At 43.3% G+C, this 21,090-nt stretch overlaps 1 protein-coding gene across 3 annotated transcripts in view; it reads left to right on the top strand.

Annotated features, from left to right (window-relative positions):
* Nucleotides 1-21,090, top strand: part of MFAP3L (microfibril associated protein 3 like) — a 70,185-nt gene that overhangs the window by 4,021 nt on the left and 45,074 nt on the right. For all 3 annotated transcript variants that reach the window (XM_047090671.1, XM_047090670.1, XM_047090669.1), the window contains exon 2: nucleotides 20,121-20,540. In XM_047090671.1, coding sequence (XP_046946627.1) covers nucleotides 20,252-20,540 — 289 coding nt within the window. In that variant the 5' untranslated portion in view covers nucleotides 20,121-20,251. The remainder of the gene's footprint in view (nucleotides 1-20,120; nucleotides 20,541-21,090) is intronic.

Here is a 21,090-nt window from a genome sequence, read left to right as displayed (position 1 = left end):
ATACTGTCTTGCCTCTGCCTCCAACCAAGGTCTTCACTCATTAAAATATAACATTCATTTTTCTTCCCCACAGCCTTTAATAGGTAGGCCCCGGGGGCTGCAGAAACAAATAAGACTTAGTGACTCAGAATCTAGTCAGAGACACATACTAGAGGACAAATAAACTCTAGTGTGAGGTAAGTGCTTCAGGAAGAGGTATTTGTACATGCGACTGAGGAGACCAGAGAAATGAGCTTCTTGGGTTGGAGGAAGAGAGGCCCCCACGAAAATAGTGACATTTCCACAGGAGCTTAAGGAATTCCTGAGGAATTTGGGTGGAAGTCTTCCAAGCAGACACATGAACTCTACAGGCAGAGGGAATACCAGTATGGTAATTAGAATAATGCCCCCCCCTAAGCTGTCCACTCTGGGACCTTGCAGATGTGATTAAGTTGAAGCTTTTGAGATGGAGAGATTATCTGGATCATTCGGGAGGCCCAGTGTAATCACAAGAGTCTGTATGGGTGGAAGAGGAAAGCAGAAGTCAGTGTCAGAGGGATGCCATGTGCAAAAGATTCAACTGGCCATTACTGGCTTTCAAGGTGCAAGGGAACCACAAATCAAGAATTCAGCCACCCTCTAAAAGCTGGCAAAGGCAAGGAAACAGATGCTGTTCTAAGGCTTCCAGAAGGAACCCAGCCCTGCCAACTCTCTGATTAGCCTAGTAGGATCCATCTTGAACTTTTAACCCACATAATTGAAAGGTAATACATTTGTATGTTACAGTCACCAAGTTTATTTATAACTTAGTGTCATAGAAAAGAAGAAGACTTGGTATGATGGAATAATGAACAGAGGCAGGAAAAGGAGAATGTAATGGTCCTTTCGTGGTGAAGTTGATGCCATGCAGGGGAGTTTGGATTTTATCCTATTACATACAAATAAACAATGGGACACCAGCTAAGCACTTTTAAACAGGAACATGCAAGAACAGACTACTGCCAGATTTATTTTCCTAAAAAAGCAATGTATGGCTAAACCCCGAGTTTCATACAGCCATTTAACAAAGGTGTCTAGCCAGAGGTGGTCAGTGACAGATATCGGGAAGTAGCGTGTTCTGTAATTTACTTCTCTGAATTGACCTACAATGGCATTTGTGTGTGTGTGTGTGTGTGTGTGTGTGTGTGAAATCATTAGCTTAAGAAACTTTCGTTCAGTCTGTAGTGGAAGGTCCTAAAGGTAAAAAGCAGAAGGGCTAAGTCACATTTTAACTACTTTGTTTCCGCCCATTTTCCTCTTAGCAGACCGCTGCTCTGCTGGCTGTGTACCATGCAGACACCAACAGAGGACTAGGAAAGCTCAAGTCTAATGCAGTGAACTTGAGATGATGTGCTGTCTCAAGTCACCTGGGCCAGCTCTGACCAGTTGCTAGTAGCTTGTGGGGTGTTGTGGGCTTTTGCAGGCTTAGCGGGAAAATGGCCATGTTTGGCCATGTTTCGCAGTGTTTGCCATGGGCTCCATATTGGCCAGGGTATGGATGATAGTATGATCCTAGATGACCGAACTTCTGTGTTAAAAATATAAGAAATTCAGTCATTCCTTCCAAGCATATTTATTTATTCACTCTCTCTTAAGTACAAGGGCTTAATTTCTGTCATATAAAAACTTCTAGTCTGGTTCAGTTGACATCTCTATGTGTCTAGAAAACCTAAACTGAAGAAATCCACCTTAGTGTTACAAGAGTGGCTCTGAATTCAAACTAAACTATATGTTAGAAAAAAATTGATAAGAGGGGGTGCCTGGGTGGCTCATTTGGTTTGGTGTCCAACTTCAGCTCAGGTCATGATCTCACAGTCTGGGGTTCGGGCCCCACGTCGGGCTCTGTGCTGACAGCTCAGAGCCTGGAACCTGCTTCAGATTTTGTGTCTTCCTCTCTCTCTCTCTCTCTCTCTCTCTCTCTTTCTCTCTCTCTGTCTCTCTCTGCCGCTGCCCCGCTTGCACTCTCTCTGTCTCAAAAATAAGTAAACATTAAAACAAACTTTTTTTAAGGAAAAAAATTGATAAGAGAAAAATACACGTTTCAGATAACATGGCAAGGGAAAACAGTGGGCTGGCAAAATCTGAAACTGGAAACAGTAAGACTTGATTAAGAATTATCTTAATAGGGGCGCCTGGGTGGCGCAGTCGGTTAAGCGTCCGACTTCAGCCAGGTCACGATCTCGTGCTCCGTGAGTTCGAGCCCCGCGTCAGGCTCTGGGCTGATGGCTCAGAGCCTGGAGCCTGCTTCGGATTCTGTGTCTCCCTCTCTCTCAGCCCCTCCCCCGTTCATGCTCTGTCTCTCTCTGTTTCAACGTTTATTTATTTTTTTTTTGGGACAGAGAGAGACAGAGCATGAACGGGGGAGGGGCTGAGAGAGAGGGAGACACAGAATCAGAAACAGGCTCCAGACTCTGAGCCATCAGCCCAGAGCCTGACGCGGGGCTCGAACTCACGGAGCACGAGATCGTGACCTGGCTGAAGTCGGACGCTTAACCGACTGCGCCACCCAGGCGCCCCAAGAATTATCTTAATAAAAACAAAACTGTGTCTATATTGTGTAGCCTCCATTTGCATAACTTTATAAGATTTTTACCCACATGTCCTTATACAATGATGTGATAATTATCGTTTACCACTGTAAAGGACTAGCTCAGTGCAAACCATTCCCTCTTTCTTGAATCTCTTCTGCCTTGGTCTCTGGGATACAAGCCCCTAGTTTTCTCCGTGCTTTTTAAATTTTTTTTTATTTCTCTTTCCCTGAGGGTTTGTCTTTCTTTTCTCCAAATTATAACCTTGGTCTTTTCGTCTTGTGGTTTTCTATGTTCTTTCTGGGTGATTTATTTTCCCTTGTGACTGTACCACTGGCCCATACACCAATATCTCCAAATCTATATCTTCAGAAGTTTCTCTCATCCACTCATTAATTAATTCATCAATCCATTCAACAAATACTGATGACCTGAGAGTTTATCTAATTTTGGGACAGATGTGCACAAAAATAATTGCAGAAAAAATATGAAGGTATGGGTAAAGGTCAGTGAAAACAGGGGTGTCCAGGGCTATCTGGGGTGAGTCCTGGAGGGATCTTGAACCAAGACTTGAAAACCAAGTTGGGGTTTGCCAGATGTGCAAGGATATGAAAGTATGGCCAGCTGGAGGCACAGAGGTGCTGTGGGGAATACAAGAAGCTCAGGAAAGGGGAGGGCCAGGGGAAACTCCAAAGGTGCAGTTAAAGAGTGGATAGGAGTCAGATCATGAAGGATCATGTATGTCCTTTCGAGGACATTAGTTTTATACTGCTGACAAACACATCGAATATGTTTTAAGTCAGATCTTTTATAGTCAGCTGATTTCAGCAACAACATAGAATGTGGATCGGAGGCAGGTGAGACTAAAGGCAGGTCAGTGAGGAAGGAGTCTGCTAGGGTGGTGCCTGTCAGAGATGATGAGCATATAAACCTGGGACAAACCAGGGATGTGATAGTCATGTGGGCAGGGAAGGAAAGGAGGCATCTGAAGCAGCTCCCACATGATTGCATTATCTGTGTCAAGTACCGCAGAAGTGTGGGAAGGCATACTGTCTCAAGGGTTCTCCTGCTGAGCACCAGACTTTGCAGGACCAGAGGGACTGACTGCCACTGCGTGTGTTTAACCAGAGAGACCTAAAGCCGCAGAGGAGCAGGAAAGCCCAAACGCAGAGCTGTGTGTGAAGGAAGAAATCAGAATTTCTTTGCAGGGCACGTACTTTGTAAGGGAGGCATCAGAGAAAGAAGAAATTGATTCCCTGATGGTTCATCAGCTTCTGGGCAGAAGGATTTGGGGATGCTAATGAGACTGAAACCATGTTGACATGTTGACGTGGGGTAGACTTCCCTAATTCTGCATTGGAAGGCAACTGTCTTAGAGGCTGGGCTGAAGTTGACTCTGTAATCCATGCAAAAGAGGAAGTTTGCTGAGCAGGTGTTTAAATTTAATTCAAGATCTTTCCCTTCCATTGAGGATTTGAGTTGGCTGATGGCTCCAGAAAGAGTGGAAGGGAAAGCTGGGTGCTCCTTAAGGAAATAAATGGGTTGGAATAAAGTGCTCCAGAATTACCCATTGATGGGTCCCTTCTGGTTCAGGACTGGAGGGCCCAGACTGGGGATAATTCACATCATTCTCATCAGCTCATTAAAGCAGCCCCTCTCCTAGAGAAGATGGGATGTTCTTTTCCGGGGTCTACACCTTTCTGTACCCTCTTGGAACTAGCAAGAGCTCTGTAATATTTGTGAGAGTGGGAACCATCTGAAGTTGACCAGTTAATTCCTTTCTTCTCAGTGGCCAAGCTCCCCCGTAAAGAAGTAAGTAGATGTATAGGGACTATGTTTTCTTAAAGATGCAAAACCCACTTTCCCTGGTCCTCAGCGTGGGGATGTATTTGCCTAAAGTCTGCATTAGTGTTTGGTTCTCAGTTTCACCCAGGACTTCCTTCTGGGTCTTTACACCCCAGGATGGCCATGGGAGGGATCAAACATCTGGTAACCATGGAGCTTTCTTGCTTCTCAGCTGCTATTGTTAACTTCACTTAGTCGATTTCTGCCTCCCTACCAAAGCCAGGTGCTGGTCTGTACTGCTGTTACTAATCATGCCTGTACTTCTGTTCTTGCCCTCTCCCCACCCACCTTTTTGCCATGCCCGATATCAGTCCCAGGTCAGAGGGAAGTTGTTTTTTTTTTTTCCTTCAAGGTTTGAACAACCCTAGATTACTTGCTTTTGTTAGACCTCCCAAAGATAACCTAGTTTTCTCCATCTTAAAACACTTTTGAGGACCTTGAAGTTAATTGCCAGAAAACATTTGAGTATTACCAATACTTTACTGAGGGCAGAACATTACTCCTTGTGCAACTGAACCCTGGACCTATAGTGTATTTTTGCTTCCTTCCTGCCCTCCCAGGGCAGCTCATCCCTGTCTCCATGCTCTGGCTGTCTCCTCTTTCACTTGTGTTTAGATTTACCTTGTAAGTAATGGATCAACTGTCCCAGAGCCCTCATTATCATTTTTCCTAATCAGACCTAAAGGCCCCTTTTTAATATAATTTCTGGAGGAGCACCCTAATATCCAAGTTCTCGAGATGGGGATGCACATCAGATCCATTGCATGAGCCTTGTGAAAACATACTATAGCATTGATTTTTGTTTTTAATTGGCATGCCATGTTTATTTCCATTGCTGTTTGTCTAAACTAAGCCATTACTCCTGCTGAGAAAACTGTCCTGTCTCCTTTTTTCATCCTGCAGGATTTGACCAACCCCAGGGAACATTCTGTGACCTTTCCAGCTGCCCCTCCTCTGAATTTCTGTGGTATTTACCCAGTTTAGTGCTTAATTATATATTGCTTTGTATGCAAGAATCACCAAGATTCTGAGCACCATTAGGGTAAAGAACTGGCGTTTAAATTTTTTTAAATCCCCACAGCAATTGGTACTAAACTGATAATAGTGGCCTCATAAATACTTTGAGTTCAGCTTATTGATATTACCGGCCCCTAATTTTTTATCACTTAGATGAATCTGACTGCAGAGGTGAGAAATCATTAAGGACATCTGGCAAGTGTGCTCAGGGCCTCTTTCCGTCAAAGCTGAGAGAATGGCAAAGCTTTCTTTAGAAGTCCCGTGTGGCAGTCAATGAATCCGTATTTTCAACTTTCTTCTGTTTTTTTTGTTCGGGGGAAGGGGGGGGGGTGGTTGGTTTGTGTGTTTGTTTAGTTAAGGTAATTTTCCATATTGTCACACTGAAAAACACTTAACTTTGAAGGAGAAAGATTGATCTTAGGATATGCACTAAACTCAACTAGAAGATTATTCAAATTCAACCAGATTTTGAAAGATATTGCTCTTACGTCCAGACTTTTTAAATAATAATTTTTAAAACAATTATCAATATTTTGAAAGTATTCATTTTAAACAACCATGATGACCGTTTGGGCACTTATGGCATTTAGACAGTTTGGCCAAGCTGTGGTATTCACTCCTGATAGATGCGCGTGGGTTACCAGGGCCCTGGAGTGAGAGAAGATGAGGTCCTGTGAGGGGCTTCCACTCGTGGGCTCTGCCCTTGCACTGTCAGTATGGGGCTGCCCATGTCCTGGGGCTGTGGGAGACTCCGATGGGATACCTTCTGTGGGACTGTTTCATGAACCATGAATGCTAGATGAGCATAAGGGACATTGTTGCCGCGCTCTTAATAACAAATCAAATCGAGTTTGAATTACAGGATCTCTCCCGATCTGTTTTTCACTAAGATCCAGTTCTTAGTGTCTATGAAACACACTTGGCATACGTGATTCACAGAAATAATTCATTATGCAATTCCACTTTGTGTTAATAAGCTGGTAAAGGAGGAAGGAGGAAAAGCTTTTTTAACCACCTTCTTCAGTTATTGATCATATTTTTTCAAATAGATGAAATTTTACTCTGCTGAAAGAAGAAACCCCGGGTAATCCAGTTCCTACACTGTGAATTTGAATGGACTTAATCAAACAAATGGAGAGATAAGAAGTGAGGGATGGTTTCGACATTTTGAGGTATAAATTAAGTAGGCGTTTGCTTTTCATCTCCATAATAAAAAGTGTGTATTTCAGGCATAGAAAATAGTCCCCAGAGGGGCACCAGGGTGGCTCAGTCGGTTAAGCCATGACTTCAGCTCAGGTCATGATCTCAGGGTTCATGGGTTCGAGCCCCACATGGGGCTCTGAGCTGTCAGCTGAGCCTGGAGCCTGCTTCAGATTCTGTGTCTCCCTCTGTCTCTGTCCCTCCTCTGCCCACGCTCATTCTCTCTCTCTCTTTCTTTCTCAAAAATAAACATTAAAAAATTAAAAAAAAAAAAAAAACAGTCTCCAGATACATTACTCATGTCAGACAGTGACTCCAAGTCCTCTGACAGACCAGATTCCCTCAGCCTCTGCTCATAGGCTGTGTTTGGAGCAGCTCAGCCTCTCAGGGCTCTGTGTAAGGAAGGATGTGTTTCTGAAAACCGACCGACCTTTAGAGAAATATTGGTTTATATTTTAAAGTCAGTTTCATGGTGAGGAATAGACCTAGTTACCCACAATTTCTAAGAATGGGTAGAGGGGTGCCTGGCTGGCTCAGTTGGTTTAAGCATCTGACTCTTAAGTTTTGTTTTGTTTTTTTTTTAATGTTTATTTATTCTTTTTTTTTTTTTAATTTTTTTTCAACATTTATTTTTGGGACAGAGACAGACAGAGCATGAACGGGGGAGGGGCAGAGAGAGAGGGAGACACAGAATCGGAAACAGGCTCCAGGCTCTGAGCCATCAGCCCAGAGCCCGACGCGGGGCTCGAACTCACGGACCATGAGATCGTGACCTGGCTGAAGTCGGACGCTCAACCGACTGCGCCACCCAGGCGCCCCTAATGTTTATTTATTCTTGAGAGAGAGAGAGCATGAGTGAGGGAAGGGCAGAGCAAGAGAGGGACACAGAATCTGAAGCAGGCCCTAGGCTCTGAGCTGTCAGACCAGAGCCCAATGCGGGGCTAGAACTCACAGCCTGTGAGATCATGACCTGAGCTGAAGTCGGATGCTTAACCAACTGAGCCACCCAGGCGCCCCAGGTCTGACTCTTGATAGTGACTCAGGTCATGATCTCATGGTTCATGAGTTTGAGTCCCACGGTGGGTTCTGTGCTGATGGCATGGAGCCTGCTTGGGATTCTCTCTCTCTCTCTCTCTCTCTCTCTCTCTCTCTCTGTCTCTCTCTCTGACCCTCCCCTGCTCGTGCTCTCTCTCTGTCTCTGTCAAAGTAAAATAAACTTAAAAAAAAAAAAAAAGAAGAAGAAGAAATGGGTGGAATTTGCAGGAAATGCAGGGCAAATGTAGATGCCCAGTAAGTTAGTAATATGTCTAAATGAGAGGGCACATAACTAGTATAAATTAACTCAGCAGATCTCCAAGCCCTTGCTATGAGCAAAGCATGTTTTCAGACACAGGTGTGCGACAGTGAACAATGTCAAACACAGAAGCCTGTCCAACCAGAGCTCACATCTTAGTAGGAGCAGACATGTGCATACATACAGGGTAGTTAATGGTTTGAAGAAAAAGGTAGGGTAAAGGTGACAAGGAGTGATGGGGGTAGGGGCAGAGCACACTAATTTTTGTAAGATGACCAGGGAGGGCCTTGATGAGGTGGCACTTGAGAAAGAAAATGTATGGAGTGCACGTTGCAGGCATCCTAGGGACTTGTTTCAGACAGAAGGAACAGTAAGGGCAAGGGTTCTGTATACCTGGCACGTTCCAGGATTAGCAGGGCCCCGTGTGGCTGGCAGGGAGTGAGAGAGGGGTGGAGAGGTCAGAAATGAAGATTGCAAGGCTGCTAGGAGTCCAATATTGTAGAGGCTCTGGGAAGGCCTTCTCTGGCTATTACTTGAATGAAGAACCCTTGGAAATGTACATGGTAATAACTTAAAAAGTGTTCATGTTTCACTCTAATTTTTTTTGAAGCTTCCCCATGCACAGATTGTTAGTAGTCATTTAAAAAGTGGCGGTGGCAGGGTGGCGGGGGGAGTAATGAATGCCTGGTTTCTAGGGCAGTCAATATATATTTGAGCACAATCACATTTTGTTGTGCTGGAATTTTCATGATAAAGATTATACCCCCAAATTGCAAGAGCACATAGAAGACTTTTCTATAGTGAATTATCAAGTGAAATGAAGATTTCAAGGCCCTAGATGGGGACTCTGGTCTACCTCAACCAGCACCCCCCCAAGTGGTATAGCCCTACAGGAGTCTGAGCTGATTCTCAGCAGTGTGGGAAGGGTGTGGTTGGAAGACTCAAAGGCCCTGGGAGCTTGAGTCTGTTTCTTTTTCATTATATTGCTTAGGATGTGAGAAACACTCAAGAAGTCACATTCCCGACGGAGAACAAGTTACCGTGTGATATATGACACACAAGCTGGTATCTGAGCCGTCACCAAGTCACAAATGGCATGGCAATCACAATTCTTTGCCCTGATTGAATTCTCTGCGGTGGGATCTTCATCGAACACAAACGCTCCTTGCTCTTTCCCTCTTCTCTCCACCGCTCATCATTCCATCTCTTGGCCAGCCCCAGTCCCACTCGCGGTTGTCATGGTCATTGAATGGTAGACAGGAAGGGACCTAAGAGGCAGGTCAGAAGCTCAGAGGGATCAGCTGACTCCCAGAGGTCATCTAATGGCAAAACTGAGGAAAGGAGTTTGTGGGTTTTAATCAATCCTAAAGTGCTTAACTGGTGCGTGCTTCACACCTCACCCCAAAGTTTCCGTTCTCAACCTTAACCGCAGGGCCCATCCCGTTTCTTATCCTAGGAACCTAATTTGCATTTCTAATTTGGATTTCTAATTTCTAATCCTAGGAACCCCTTTGCTCAGTATGGGCAAAGTTATGATCTCAGTTCTCTGGCTACCAGGAGACCAATGGGAAGAGGCTATCACTTGGACACTGGATGTATTCCTATTAGACATCACTCTGTGTCTTAGTTGGGTCCTATTAATGCTATCCTTCACACTCATAGTAAGTGAAATAGCTTTATCATTTGCTGTCCAAGCACAGCATCATCAACCACGCTTTGTAAATATCATGTCTATGGAAAACTGCCCACAAGTGCATTACATTTGGCCAGGTGGGAAGCTGTCTCTGTACCGTCAAGTGGGGAAACTGAGAAAGGTGCTTTCACTATCAAGGCCTTAAGAGTTTGCAAAGTATACCAGAATCCACAAGAAAATGTAATTGTTTGCAATTGCCTCTAAGTGTATATCCTATTTAGGAAAGCCCGGTAAGAAGATTGCCTCCTGATTGATGCAACAGCGTGCTGTGCAGGCTGCATGGGGACATGTGTCTGCTGCCTCTGTTCAGGTGGAGTGCTGGCCAGCCTGGATCTGCAGGCAGGCGGCGAGGGGTCAGCACCTTGATAAAGTATCTCCCTGGTACCATGGATCCCCTGGTCAGTTTTCCAGGCCAGAGAAGCGTTCGCACTCATCGATGTGTCCGGGCTACCAGATGCCCATCAGCCCCTGCCTGGCTTCTCTCTAGCTTAATATACTAATATATCAGGAACTTCTGAGGAAATGGGCTTGAGATGAAATGAAAACAAGAATTGAAAGTTGGCAGAAATAGTGCTATAGATTAGCAGTGACATAAATTAATTGTACTAGAAAGAAAATAGGAATCTCTGTATATACACACTCCAAGTGAGTAGGGAAAATATTTTGAAAGGATACATTTTTTTAAAGGGAGAAGATACTGGAAAAAGTAGTGATAGGGACAGGAAGAAAAAGACAGAAACAGGTGCTTCTAAACCAGCTTTGGGCTTTATATGTGTATAAAATCTGATAATGAGTATGTCAGAGGTTGAAAAAAACAATGCCAAGACAGTGTCTTAAACCTTTCATCGGCATTGTAACGTGTTTTTGGTATTGGGCTGGTAGCACAAAGGCACCATCCACCAGTGCATCTGTCCTATTTGTATTCATCTCCCAGGTTGGGTTTTTTTTTTTTAATTTTTTTTCAATGTTTATTTATTTTTGGGACAGAGAGAGACAGAGCATGAACGGGGGAGGGGCAGAGAGAGAGGGAGACACAGAATCGGAAACAGGCTCCAGGCTCTGAGCCATCAGCCCAGAGCCTGACACGGGGCTCGAACTCACGGAGCACGAGATCGTGACCTGGCTGAAGTCGGACGCTTAACCGACTGCGCCACCCAGGTGCCCCACCCCAGGTTGGGTTTATTCCCTGGACCATCAGATTTTGGAGGAAATATCTCTCTGATCAACTAAGGATTTGCATTCATTGGGCCCAAAACTGTTTTAGCCTATTCACTTAGAATGAGAATTTGAAGAAACTAAATATTCACTGAAGCATCAGTAAACTCTTCCAAAAGATATACTGTGATTAGAATAGCGCCCAATGCAGGTCTCGACCACTGGGACAAGTCAAGCAGTGCCTTTTTGGAACCAAGAGACTGTGAGGTCATTCAGGCCCGTTCTGGGCATGAGCTTTTTATCCTGGTTCTGAGCCACTCAATCGTGTGACCCTGGGCAGTCGCTCATCCTTTCTGGGCCTCCCTCATCTTGTATAAAGGAAAACCTTTATAAAAAGACATCTAAGTTTTTCCAGCTCTAATATTCTAGTGATGTGAACAAATATGTATGATAGACCCGTTTCTATCTTGCCTAATCGTTATCTGTGTAGGAAAACCTTTACTGTAGTTCTTTCCCTCGTCCTCTTTTTTTAAACATTATATTTCCGAGAACTTTATTTTATATCAGCCTTGCTTTTAATCAGAAAAACATACACGTAGGAAAATTGTGATGAAGATCCAAGAGTGGTTTCTTAACGTTGCACACCACCAAAAATAAAGTGTTACAAAGATGGCATCTCTCGGCATAGAGTTCATTTTCAGGTTTGGAAAACTGTGATTTAAAACAGATCAGTTTTTGAAAAGTATGTGCCTTTGGTGTATAGAAAAAATAACAAAGCATAAAATCCTGTAGAGGCCTTATCATTAGTGCAGTTGATAAGACAGGATTGAGACCTTTTTGTTCTAGCTCCTTCTGAATTGTTCCAGTGAGCTTAAAGAGCTCATCTGGTGGCTATTCACAGCGGTCCGGCAAGTCAGGGTATATATCTTGTTCTACCCAGTAAGTAGCTGTAAATTATCCTAATGCCACGCAGTTAATAGACAAAGGGTGTGCCAAGAATGCCATGAAGCCTCTTGTCTCTTTTTCCTTCCAGGGGCCGGCTGCTTTCATGAGACAGCCTTACTTCTTCCCATGATATGCAGCCGTGTAGCTCTCAGTTTGTGACAGTTCGTAAATTTAAGTGTCACTGCTGTCGCTTGCCTTCACAGACCTTCCATCAGCCAGGACTTGCAAGGCCAGGAGAGAGAGAAGGCAGGAGGAGAGGTTAGTGGAACAGGCAAGGGCCACCACAGGCTCCGCTCAGCCACACAGCCAGCAGACAGGCCTTCATCCAAGTGTAAAAGCGACCGGGCATTGCAGCCCCAGGGAGTTGTTGGTTGAAATTCCTAACTCGTGTGTTCATGTGGATTCCACACGCAGTGCCAGGCACTGGTTCTTAGCAAACGAAACACTCCTTTCTTCAGAGAGATGTTGGTGTGACCATAGGCACTGTTACTCCACAGGGCTGGGGGTTACTTTCACCTGCTGTGTAGTCAGGCAGTCATTCAGTCCCGTACTTTCTAATTCCTGTACTTCCTTTGGATCTGCCCACGTCTTTCCTTCCCCACTGCTTTTAGTCCATGGCCCTATTCTTTCTGTCCTTCCTGGATATTATAGTAGGCCCCTAGCCACCTCTCCATCATCAGCCACACTCTGAGCAAAGTGATCTTTCTAAACACAGAACTGGCCATGTCACTTCCCCCTTCCAAAACCTGTGAGTGCACCCCATCCGTGGTATTACATACCGTTCCCTTCATTATTTGGACCAGCCGACCTTCCCCCTGCTGCATACCACCAAGAGGTACCTAATTCCTTGTATTTCCCCAGTTGTGCCAGGTTCTCTCCGTTCAGCATTTCCTTGAATATTCTCTTCCTCCTTTTTGGGTCAGCTTCTCTCCTTGGCCTACTTAGTGAATTCTTCTTTGATTAAACTAAAGGGCCACTTCTTATAGATTATTCTTCCTGGCCCTTCCAGACCACTTGGGTCTCCTCTCTTGTACCCCAACAGATCTTTGACCTCTCTCCGATGGGGCAATTATCACATTGTCTTTAACTGTTGCCAATTTCTCTCTTCCCCCACTAGATTTGCGGATGACAGGGGGTAAGGACTGTGTCTTAACTTTGTATTTCACATCCCTAGCAGTGTGCCTGGCACAGAAAAATTTCTCCATTAATGTGTATTGATTTGGATTGAACTGACCTGTCTGGGTGCTTCTAAAAGTAACCCAAAGACAGTGTTCTTACATACTTTCATGTAATGATCACATTTGCCACCTGAGTCAGGAATTATCTTTGTGTTATTAGAGGCATCAAGGATCTCTACACAAATAGATTTTAGACCATTCATAAGGAAGAAACAAAGACAGTATGAATCTTTTTGCAATATGACTGGATGGACATTGAGATAAAACTTAGTGGATTTAGCACTTAAATGATTTGATCCTGGACAGTAGTAATTGCTACAGGAACATTCTTTTTCTACAAATGGTTTGGACTTTTTGACTTTGGATTCTCATAGTCCATACTCAGACACTACCTTAACTACCTAAAAACTCAGTATATGTTGATCTTTAAAAAAAGTTAGGGGAGTCCAAAATTGGGCCATAACCAAAATGGCCTCAGTTGGCTACCAGTTTTAAAAAGTTATTGTTTATGATGTAATGAGTATATTAGTATCCCTCTTCACTTCACATGAAGTTGGGATTTCTTCTTGCTTCATGAGTAGAAACCTGTCAAGAGTGTGCTTTAAACTAAAAGGCAGCCTTCGTGCCTATGGCCTCATTTGTGTACAAATGAAAAAAGTGATAACTCTCAGTAGATGTTGTTACAAAATCCAGTTATGTAACTATAAAATTACTCATCGTAGTTGATGAGGAAATGCCAGCGTGAACAGTGCCAAGAAAAAACAATAATGTATATTCATTTAGTCCAAAACACCCTTAAACAAGGGGCCCTTTTCCTCCCAACTCCAGAAATACATGGTCAATAGTCATGTTTTATTATAGGTGAAGAAACAAAAATAAGATCCAACAGAGCATTTTATTACACGTTTTTAAGATGAAGTACAATCGGGAAGTAGGGAAGAGGTTGAATTAAAAAAGGACATTAGATGTTTGCTAAATATTTTCTCTTTTGTTTTATTTATAGAACATAAGTATTCTATGAAAGTTTTCCCAAAGGCCATGAGCAAACACATGAAGCTTAACAATTTGTCCATTGTAGCTTTTGTTAAACCCTGGTTTTGGGCTCTGTGGCCTTTGTTCTTGTATTTTGAAGGACTGACTGCATTTTAAGCTGCTGGATTATAGTACTCGTGGTTTATTCTTTGGTGGCTAAAATGTCTTTCACAATGTTATAGTGTTATTAACTGAACTTTTCGCCATGCTGTCTGTAAAATCCAACAAGCTACACAGAGTACATTTGTAGAATATTTCTCCCGTGCCCAAAGTGACATGATGTCTTTATGTTCTTCTGGTAACACATTGTGAGTTTACTCTGAAACAGTTGCCATTGAATTTCAAGAAAGTGTGGCTTCATGCAGCACGTGTGTGCACATTACTGTGGGTGCCCAGTATTAAGGATACTTTACAGAGCTATATGCCAGAGTTTCTGCCACGAAAGAGCTCTCCTTGCAATTGAAAAGAAGTTTCCTCAACACAGAACGAAAAAATGCAAGATCCTATGCCAAGGAGGAGTGTTAAAAGTTTGGTACAAACTGCAGGTGCAGTGGAAGACTAGAACTGGGAAGGCTGTGAGAGCCATGGAGGCTTGTAGGAAGGGGGAAGGTGGGATTGGAATGCATGCTGGGCAGGCTATCAACAAACATCTCCTCCAAGCCTCCTCACCCAGATCAGCCTTCTACCCTCTCTGCCTCCCCACCCCTAAGCTCACTGCACCTGGAGAACATACTGAAATCAGCTGGATCTCTCTCCCTCGTAGATTGTAAGTGGACATGGCCTATGGCTTATTGAGCTTTGTAGCACTCTCACACCCTACCCGCTGTCCCAGACCCCTAGCAGTGTGCCCTGCTATAAATACTCAAGTAAATACCTAAAAAATACTTAAAAAAAAAAATGACCTGAAAGGGCATGGTATGAGATCTGGTGAATTCCTACTAAAACCTTTTAAATCATTAAGGTTGATGAGTTAAACACTCTGTTTTCAAAAATAAATGTTCACAGAGAGTTTTAGATCAAAAATGCACTGACACAAACAACCTACAAATTACACATTGTACTTTCTGTGCCTTGGTAACTTTTCAAAGTGGGAAAGGATGGGAGTGAGATGGGGGAGGGAGGAATGAGTTTGTTAACTGAAATCCCTGCAATAAAAGCAAGACCTCTGCCCCCACCCCTACCCCCACTCCATGCCTGCCAGGGTCTCTGAGGGAACTAGTTAAGCTCTGGAACAGTTACTGTGTTTCTAGCCCAAAGTGCCCACAGACATTATTAAAATATAGAAGAGGAGACTGTTCCATCCTGTTCATTCTTGCTGGCACAATGTGTGTGAAAGTAGAAAACCACAGCAGCCAGCCTTTGTTTGAAAACAGTTCTCAAGTTCTGTATTTAAATTTTTTTTTATCTTTTTTTTTTTTTAATTTTTTTTTTTCAACGTTTTTTTTTTATTTATTTTTGGGACAGAGAGAGACAGAGCATGAACGGGGGAGGGGCAGAGAGAGAGGGAGACACAGCATGGGAAACAGGCTCCAGGCTCCGAGCCATCAGCCCAGAGCCTGACGCGGGGCTCGAACTCACGGAGCGCGAGATCGTGACCTGGCTGAAGTCGGACGCTTAACCGACTGCGCCACCCAGGCGCCCCTTTTTTTTTTTTTTTTTGAGAGAGAGAGAGAGCAAGTGGGAGAGGGAGACACAGAACCCAAAGCAGGCTCCAGGCTCTGAGCTGTCAGCACAAGGCCTGACATGGGGCTCGAACTCACAAACTGTGAGATCATGACCCCAGTTGAAGTCGGAGGAGGCTTAACCCACTGAGCCACCCAGGCACCCCTCGGGTTCTGCATTTTAAACCTTAGTGTGATCCTCCACTTGTTGCCTTCCTCCTATTTGTGGGGGAAAAAAAATGTTACAGTATATTTACTACACACACTTATTAGAAGCTACTTCATACTTTGTCTTGTCTCTCATTCTCCCCTAAGCTATTTAATCAGGCATCTGCTCTGGCGTAGACATCAGGGGGTCAGAGAGGAGTGACTCCAGACACTGTCCTCAAGATGCTCAGTGCAGTGTCTGCCCAGAGGGACAGCTCATGTATTTTCAGACTCAAGTCCCTGCCAAAGGACCCATTGCTAAAAATCATTTGTAATTGCTTCTGGTGGTGGGAGGGCACCCAATAATACATTAAACAAATCCAAGAACAAGGTATGCCCTTTAAATGCTATAACAAAAGTCAACTTGAGAAGCACAATTTCAGCAAAGGATGCTATTATATACAGTATCCTAATAATTATTGTTTATCAAGCTGAACATTAGGTAAGTGCTTTATGTGCATTTGATCATGAATCTTTATAATTGTCCTGTACTTGGTGAGGTCTTGGCCAGAAACACGTAGCCAGTTAGAGTGTTTAGATCCCAGATCTTGAGCCAGTCTACCTACAACCTGAGGCCATGCTCTTAACAACCATTCTGTACTGAACAGATCAGCTTTACAACTTCCCTGTTAAAAGGAAACCACAAGTTTAGCCAAGAAAACATTTACAAAGTCATAACAGGGTATGTGTCATGCTGGTGCAACCCATGCTATCTCCCTTAGACCACAATTCTTGCTGGTGGAAAAATGTGTTGGCCTTCCTGGGGCAGGAAGGCACTCAAGTCCACAGGGGAGTATGGAAGTCTCCAGCACTAAGAAAACTCTTTTGTCTTTCCCACTGAAGAAATATATGGCCTGAAGCTGATTTATTACCCCTAATTTATTTACCTCTTCAGTTTTATTGTCTACAGAATTAGAATAATTATTTCTGCCTTTAGAGAGAGATTCATGTATTCAGTAACTTATTGTCAGGGATAACTTCAGGCAGTGCAGATGTAAAGATAAATGAGGCAGACAGAAAGTTTAGTATGGTATTGGCACAAGGGTAGACATAAACAGTGGAACAGAATAAAGAGTTTACAAGTAGATTCACTGATTTTGACAAGAAGGCAAGATAATCCACTGAAGACATGATAGTCTTTTTTAGAAAAAGAGCTGAAACAACTGGATGTCCATACAGGGAAAAAATGAACCTCGGTCCTTACCTCATGCCATACATATACACTCAAAAAAAAAAAAAATACTGGAATGGATCCGTGTAAAAACTACCTGGGAAAGGGCACAAGGGAACTTTTGGTGATGATGGAAACATTCTATATTTTGTTTATTGTGGGAGCCACCTGGGTGTACAAATTTGTCAATACTCACTAAAATGTATACTAAAATAGGCGCATTTTATTGTTTGTAAACTATACCACAATAAAGCTGATTTTTTTTTTTTTTTTGAGAGAGAGAGAGGGCGAGCAGGGGAGGGGCAGAGAGACAGGGAGACACGGAATCCGAAGCAGGCTCCAGACTCTGAGCTAGCTGTCAGCACAGAGCCCAATGCAGGGTTCAAACTCATGAACCATGAGATCACGACCTGAACGAAGTTGGACGCTTAACCATCTGAGCAACCCAGGTACCCCAAAGCTGATTTTTAAAAATAATATCCTGTCACTCCTTTGACAGTGAATGTTAGGTAAAATCTAAATTCCTTACTCGGTCCTACAAAGTGCTAGGTGATCTGGACCTGTCTACTCCTCTGACCCATCTTATAGTGTTCCGTTTGCTTTTGTTGTTCTTTCTGTAATGTTCTTCTCTCAGATCTAGGTGCAGCTGATTCCTAAAGAGGCTCCAGCTCTGGGGCCATCGCCTTGGTGAAGTTCCTACCTCCTCAGTGAAGTTCTCCTTGGTTGCCTAACTCAGCACTTGACTACATCATAGTGTGTTTTCCAAAGCATGCATCATTAGCTGAAATTCTTACTTACATGGTATTTATTTATTGTCTGCTTCTCCCCACGAGAATCTAATATCCGCATCACAGGAAAGATCTGTCTTGTGTACTCTTCTATCTCTAGGACCTAAATAATGTCTGGCTAATAGTTGGTGTTCAGTAATTATTAATAATATAATAAGGTAATAAAAAGAGTGAGGATTCTATCATGGAGACAGGGCAGAAACACAGAATGTTGCTAAGTAAAGTAACGGCACCATAGATTTTGTGTTGCAAAATGGTTATAGGATTGGATTGCGAACTGGGGAAGACTGAAGGCAGGCAGATTATATAGAAGACTACCACAACCATTTCTGGTAAGGAGAAGATAGGGAGGCTGAACTGAGGCTCACTCAGAGGAGACAAGGGATGGAACAATAAGAGCAAAGTTAAGAGGTGGAATCAGCAACCTGTATTTATGTTCTGAGGGAAGGAGGGCAGTAGTCAAATTGAAGATTATATCCATGCACATCTGAGTTAATGGTGGTGCCCTGAACTGAAACAAGGGATGTGGGAGATGTAGCATAGTTAGCAGATGAGTTTGGTTTGGGAATGTTAGCTTTGAGCTACCTGCAAAACATCCTGGTAATGCTGGTCAGTGGACAGTTGGTAATACCAGTCAGAAATTCGGGAAGGAGTCAGAACTGAGGGCATGGATTTGAGAGTTGTTAGGTTGTAGGTGGTAATAAAGGCATGGGAATGGAACTTTAGCAAGAGCTGAGGGTAAAAAGAAAGGAGGGCCAATGATGAAATTCTAGGGGTTGACTAACTTTTGAGGACTGGGAAGAAGAAAAATCAGTAAAAAATAATGAGAGCAGTTGGGAGGAGCAGAATGTGGAACCCATGAGAAAGAACAATTAATAGTGGCAACTGCCACAGAGATCTGGCAAGAGAAAGACTGAAAACTTGGCAACTAGGAGTGACTGGTGACTTGAGCAAGAGCTGTTTGTTTCAGGCAAAATACAGAATGTAGTCATTTGAGGAGTAAATGGCGGGCATGGGGAAGGGACTTAGGATAGGATGCCGAGGATTCTTTCCAAAAGGTGGGAAAGTAGGAATTCCTGGCTGCACACCCTAGTAGGAGAAAGCTGTCTTTTAAGAATACAGCTGGACTAAAGCATTTGATTCAAAAGCTGAAAGTGTCTGTAGGCATTGTGTGCAAAGGATACTGAACTACCTGAGCACTGATACACAGATTGCCAAATGTCACCAAGGGCCTGGCTGGGGTTGGAGATGGTTCCTTTAGTTTGGCAATAATGGCATGGTTGTATGATTCTCTCCAGTGGTCTCCAGCCTCCTGGGTGTAGGAGCCAGGATGCCAAGTGACTGGCTTGATCACAGTTGTATCCTGGCAGGGTAGTTGTGGCAGAAGGACAAGAGGTGAGGATATTGGGGATTGTGGTCTACAGGATTGGATCTAGACTGAGACAAAGTAGAGCAGGCAGGTCGAGTGGGGAGGGGGTGGAGATAGAGACAGAGGGAAAATAGAAGGGCTAGAAAGTCCAGTGAGATCTGAAGAATGGTAGGGTGCAGTTAGAGATGGTTGTGTAGAACTTCAGAATTACTTGGAATTTCAGAATTTAGAATTTGGAGAGATGAAAGATCCAGGGTGTGCTTATGTGATTAGTGGATGAAATGGAGGATAGAGACATAGGTGAAGGTTAGATCTTTGAACTTAAGAAGTGTAGCCACCATAATGTCACCCCATTCATACTGATGTTCCCCTACCTCTGGGAGACAGATGAAGATTGAAACCAGGGAATCCAGTGAGTAATCAGGAATTGGTAGATAACAGTTACGTGGAGCAGAGAGAGCTGGATGTATGAAGCTCAAAGGAGCATGGGCATTGCATGAAAGGGGGAAGGCATATCCTGAAGGCCATAATGGTGAGTTAGGAGAATGCCAGACTGATTCTGGTGGAGCCCTTCCAAATCCTGGCAGCATCCAAGCTGTGACCACTGGAATAAACTGGAAGTCATGTGCACTGGAAGAGAAGAAGTTAAGAAAGGCCCCAGGGGAACAGTCGGGTCATCTGCAATAGCGATAGGTGATGGGGTGGAAAGAGACCTCATAATGCCTAATGAAAGAAGCCTGAATTGGGTTTGGAACTCTCGGAAGTAATGCAATATAAATTTAACATACAAAGTGTATATTTGTTCCCACTAAGAGCTATACATTTCAGTAGCAAAAATAACAAAATTATATTGTTATGATTTCTGTGAAAAATGTAATTTAATATTTGGAACAGCTTCTGAATCTGTGTTTAAAAATTAGGTTTGTATTTTAGTTGGGTTTCTAGCATTTTATAAATAATATTTTTAAAGTATGAATGCTAATATTTATGTGTGTGGGTTTGTTTTCTTTTTTAAACAGGTTCTTAATCAAGAACCAACTCTATGGATCCAGGACAGGTTTATCCCATGGCCTGCTCTGAACAGCGTGTTGTCCAATAGAAGATTCCATTGGCAAACCGTCTCTGTTGCCTTATAGAGCAAGCAAAGAAGATGGATCGACTGAAGAACCATCTGCCTGTGTGCTTTCTACCTACTGTGCCCTTTTTAATCCTAGTATCCACTCTAGCGGCTGCTAAGAGTGTGACTAATAGCACTTTAAATGGCACTGACATTGTCTTGGGCTCTGTGCCTGTAATCATTGCCAGAACTGACCATATCATAGTCAAGGAAGGGAACAGTGCCTTGATTAATTGTAGTGTTTATGGTATCCCTGAGCCACAATTCAAGTGGTATAATTCCATTGGCAAGCTGCTGACAGAAGACGAGGAGAAAGGAGGAGGTAGGCTTTCAAGTTGTATCAAATATCATAAGATATAAACATGGACTTTGGAACCCGCACTCTGAATGTTAGTTGTTCCCATTCAAGTGATTTAAGGATCTCATTTTGTCTTCTTTCTCTAAGGCAAGAGGGAGAAATATATATTCTTAAGGATTCGAATCGCTAATTACTTCATGGTTTGCACTTTTTGACTTGGAAGACAGGGCAAACATAAGTCTTAAAACGCCTCTTGGAATTTTGTAACATAGTGCATACAAAATGTTATAGGGACGAATGTAAAATGGATTTTCCATAAGTATACGTTCCATTTATAAGGGAGTTTTATTTTGTGTCATGGAGCTGGGTCCAGTAAACAATATAGCAGGTGTTTATGGTTAAATGTCAGTTTAATTCATTGACTGTGGATTTAAAGACCACACTTCTTAAAACACGTCTCTGTGCAAGGTTCTCAGCCACGACTTGAGATCATTCTGTGCTTCTGAAGACCTGGCTGAAGTTTCTAGATTGTTGCAGCTGAGGCCAAGACGGAAGATTCAGTAGCAAGAAATAA

This window comes from Lynx rufus, unplaced genomic scaffold, assembly GCF_022079265.1.
Source record: "Lynx rufus isolate CCGP_SWC_20201006 ecotype Redwood Valley unplaced genomic scaffold, mLynRuf1.p SCAF_3, whole genome shotgun sequence".
NCBI lineage: Eukaryota > Metazoa > Chordata > Mammalia > Carnivora > Felidae > Lynx > Lynx rufus.
The sequence above is the reverse complement of the archived record's forward strand: the minus strand, read 5'-3'. Positions and strand labels throughout refer to the sequence as shown.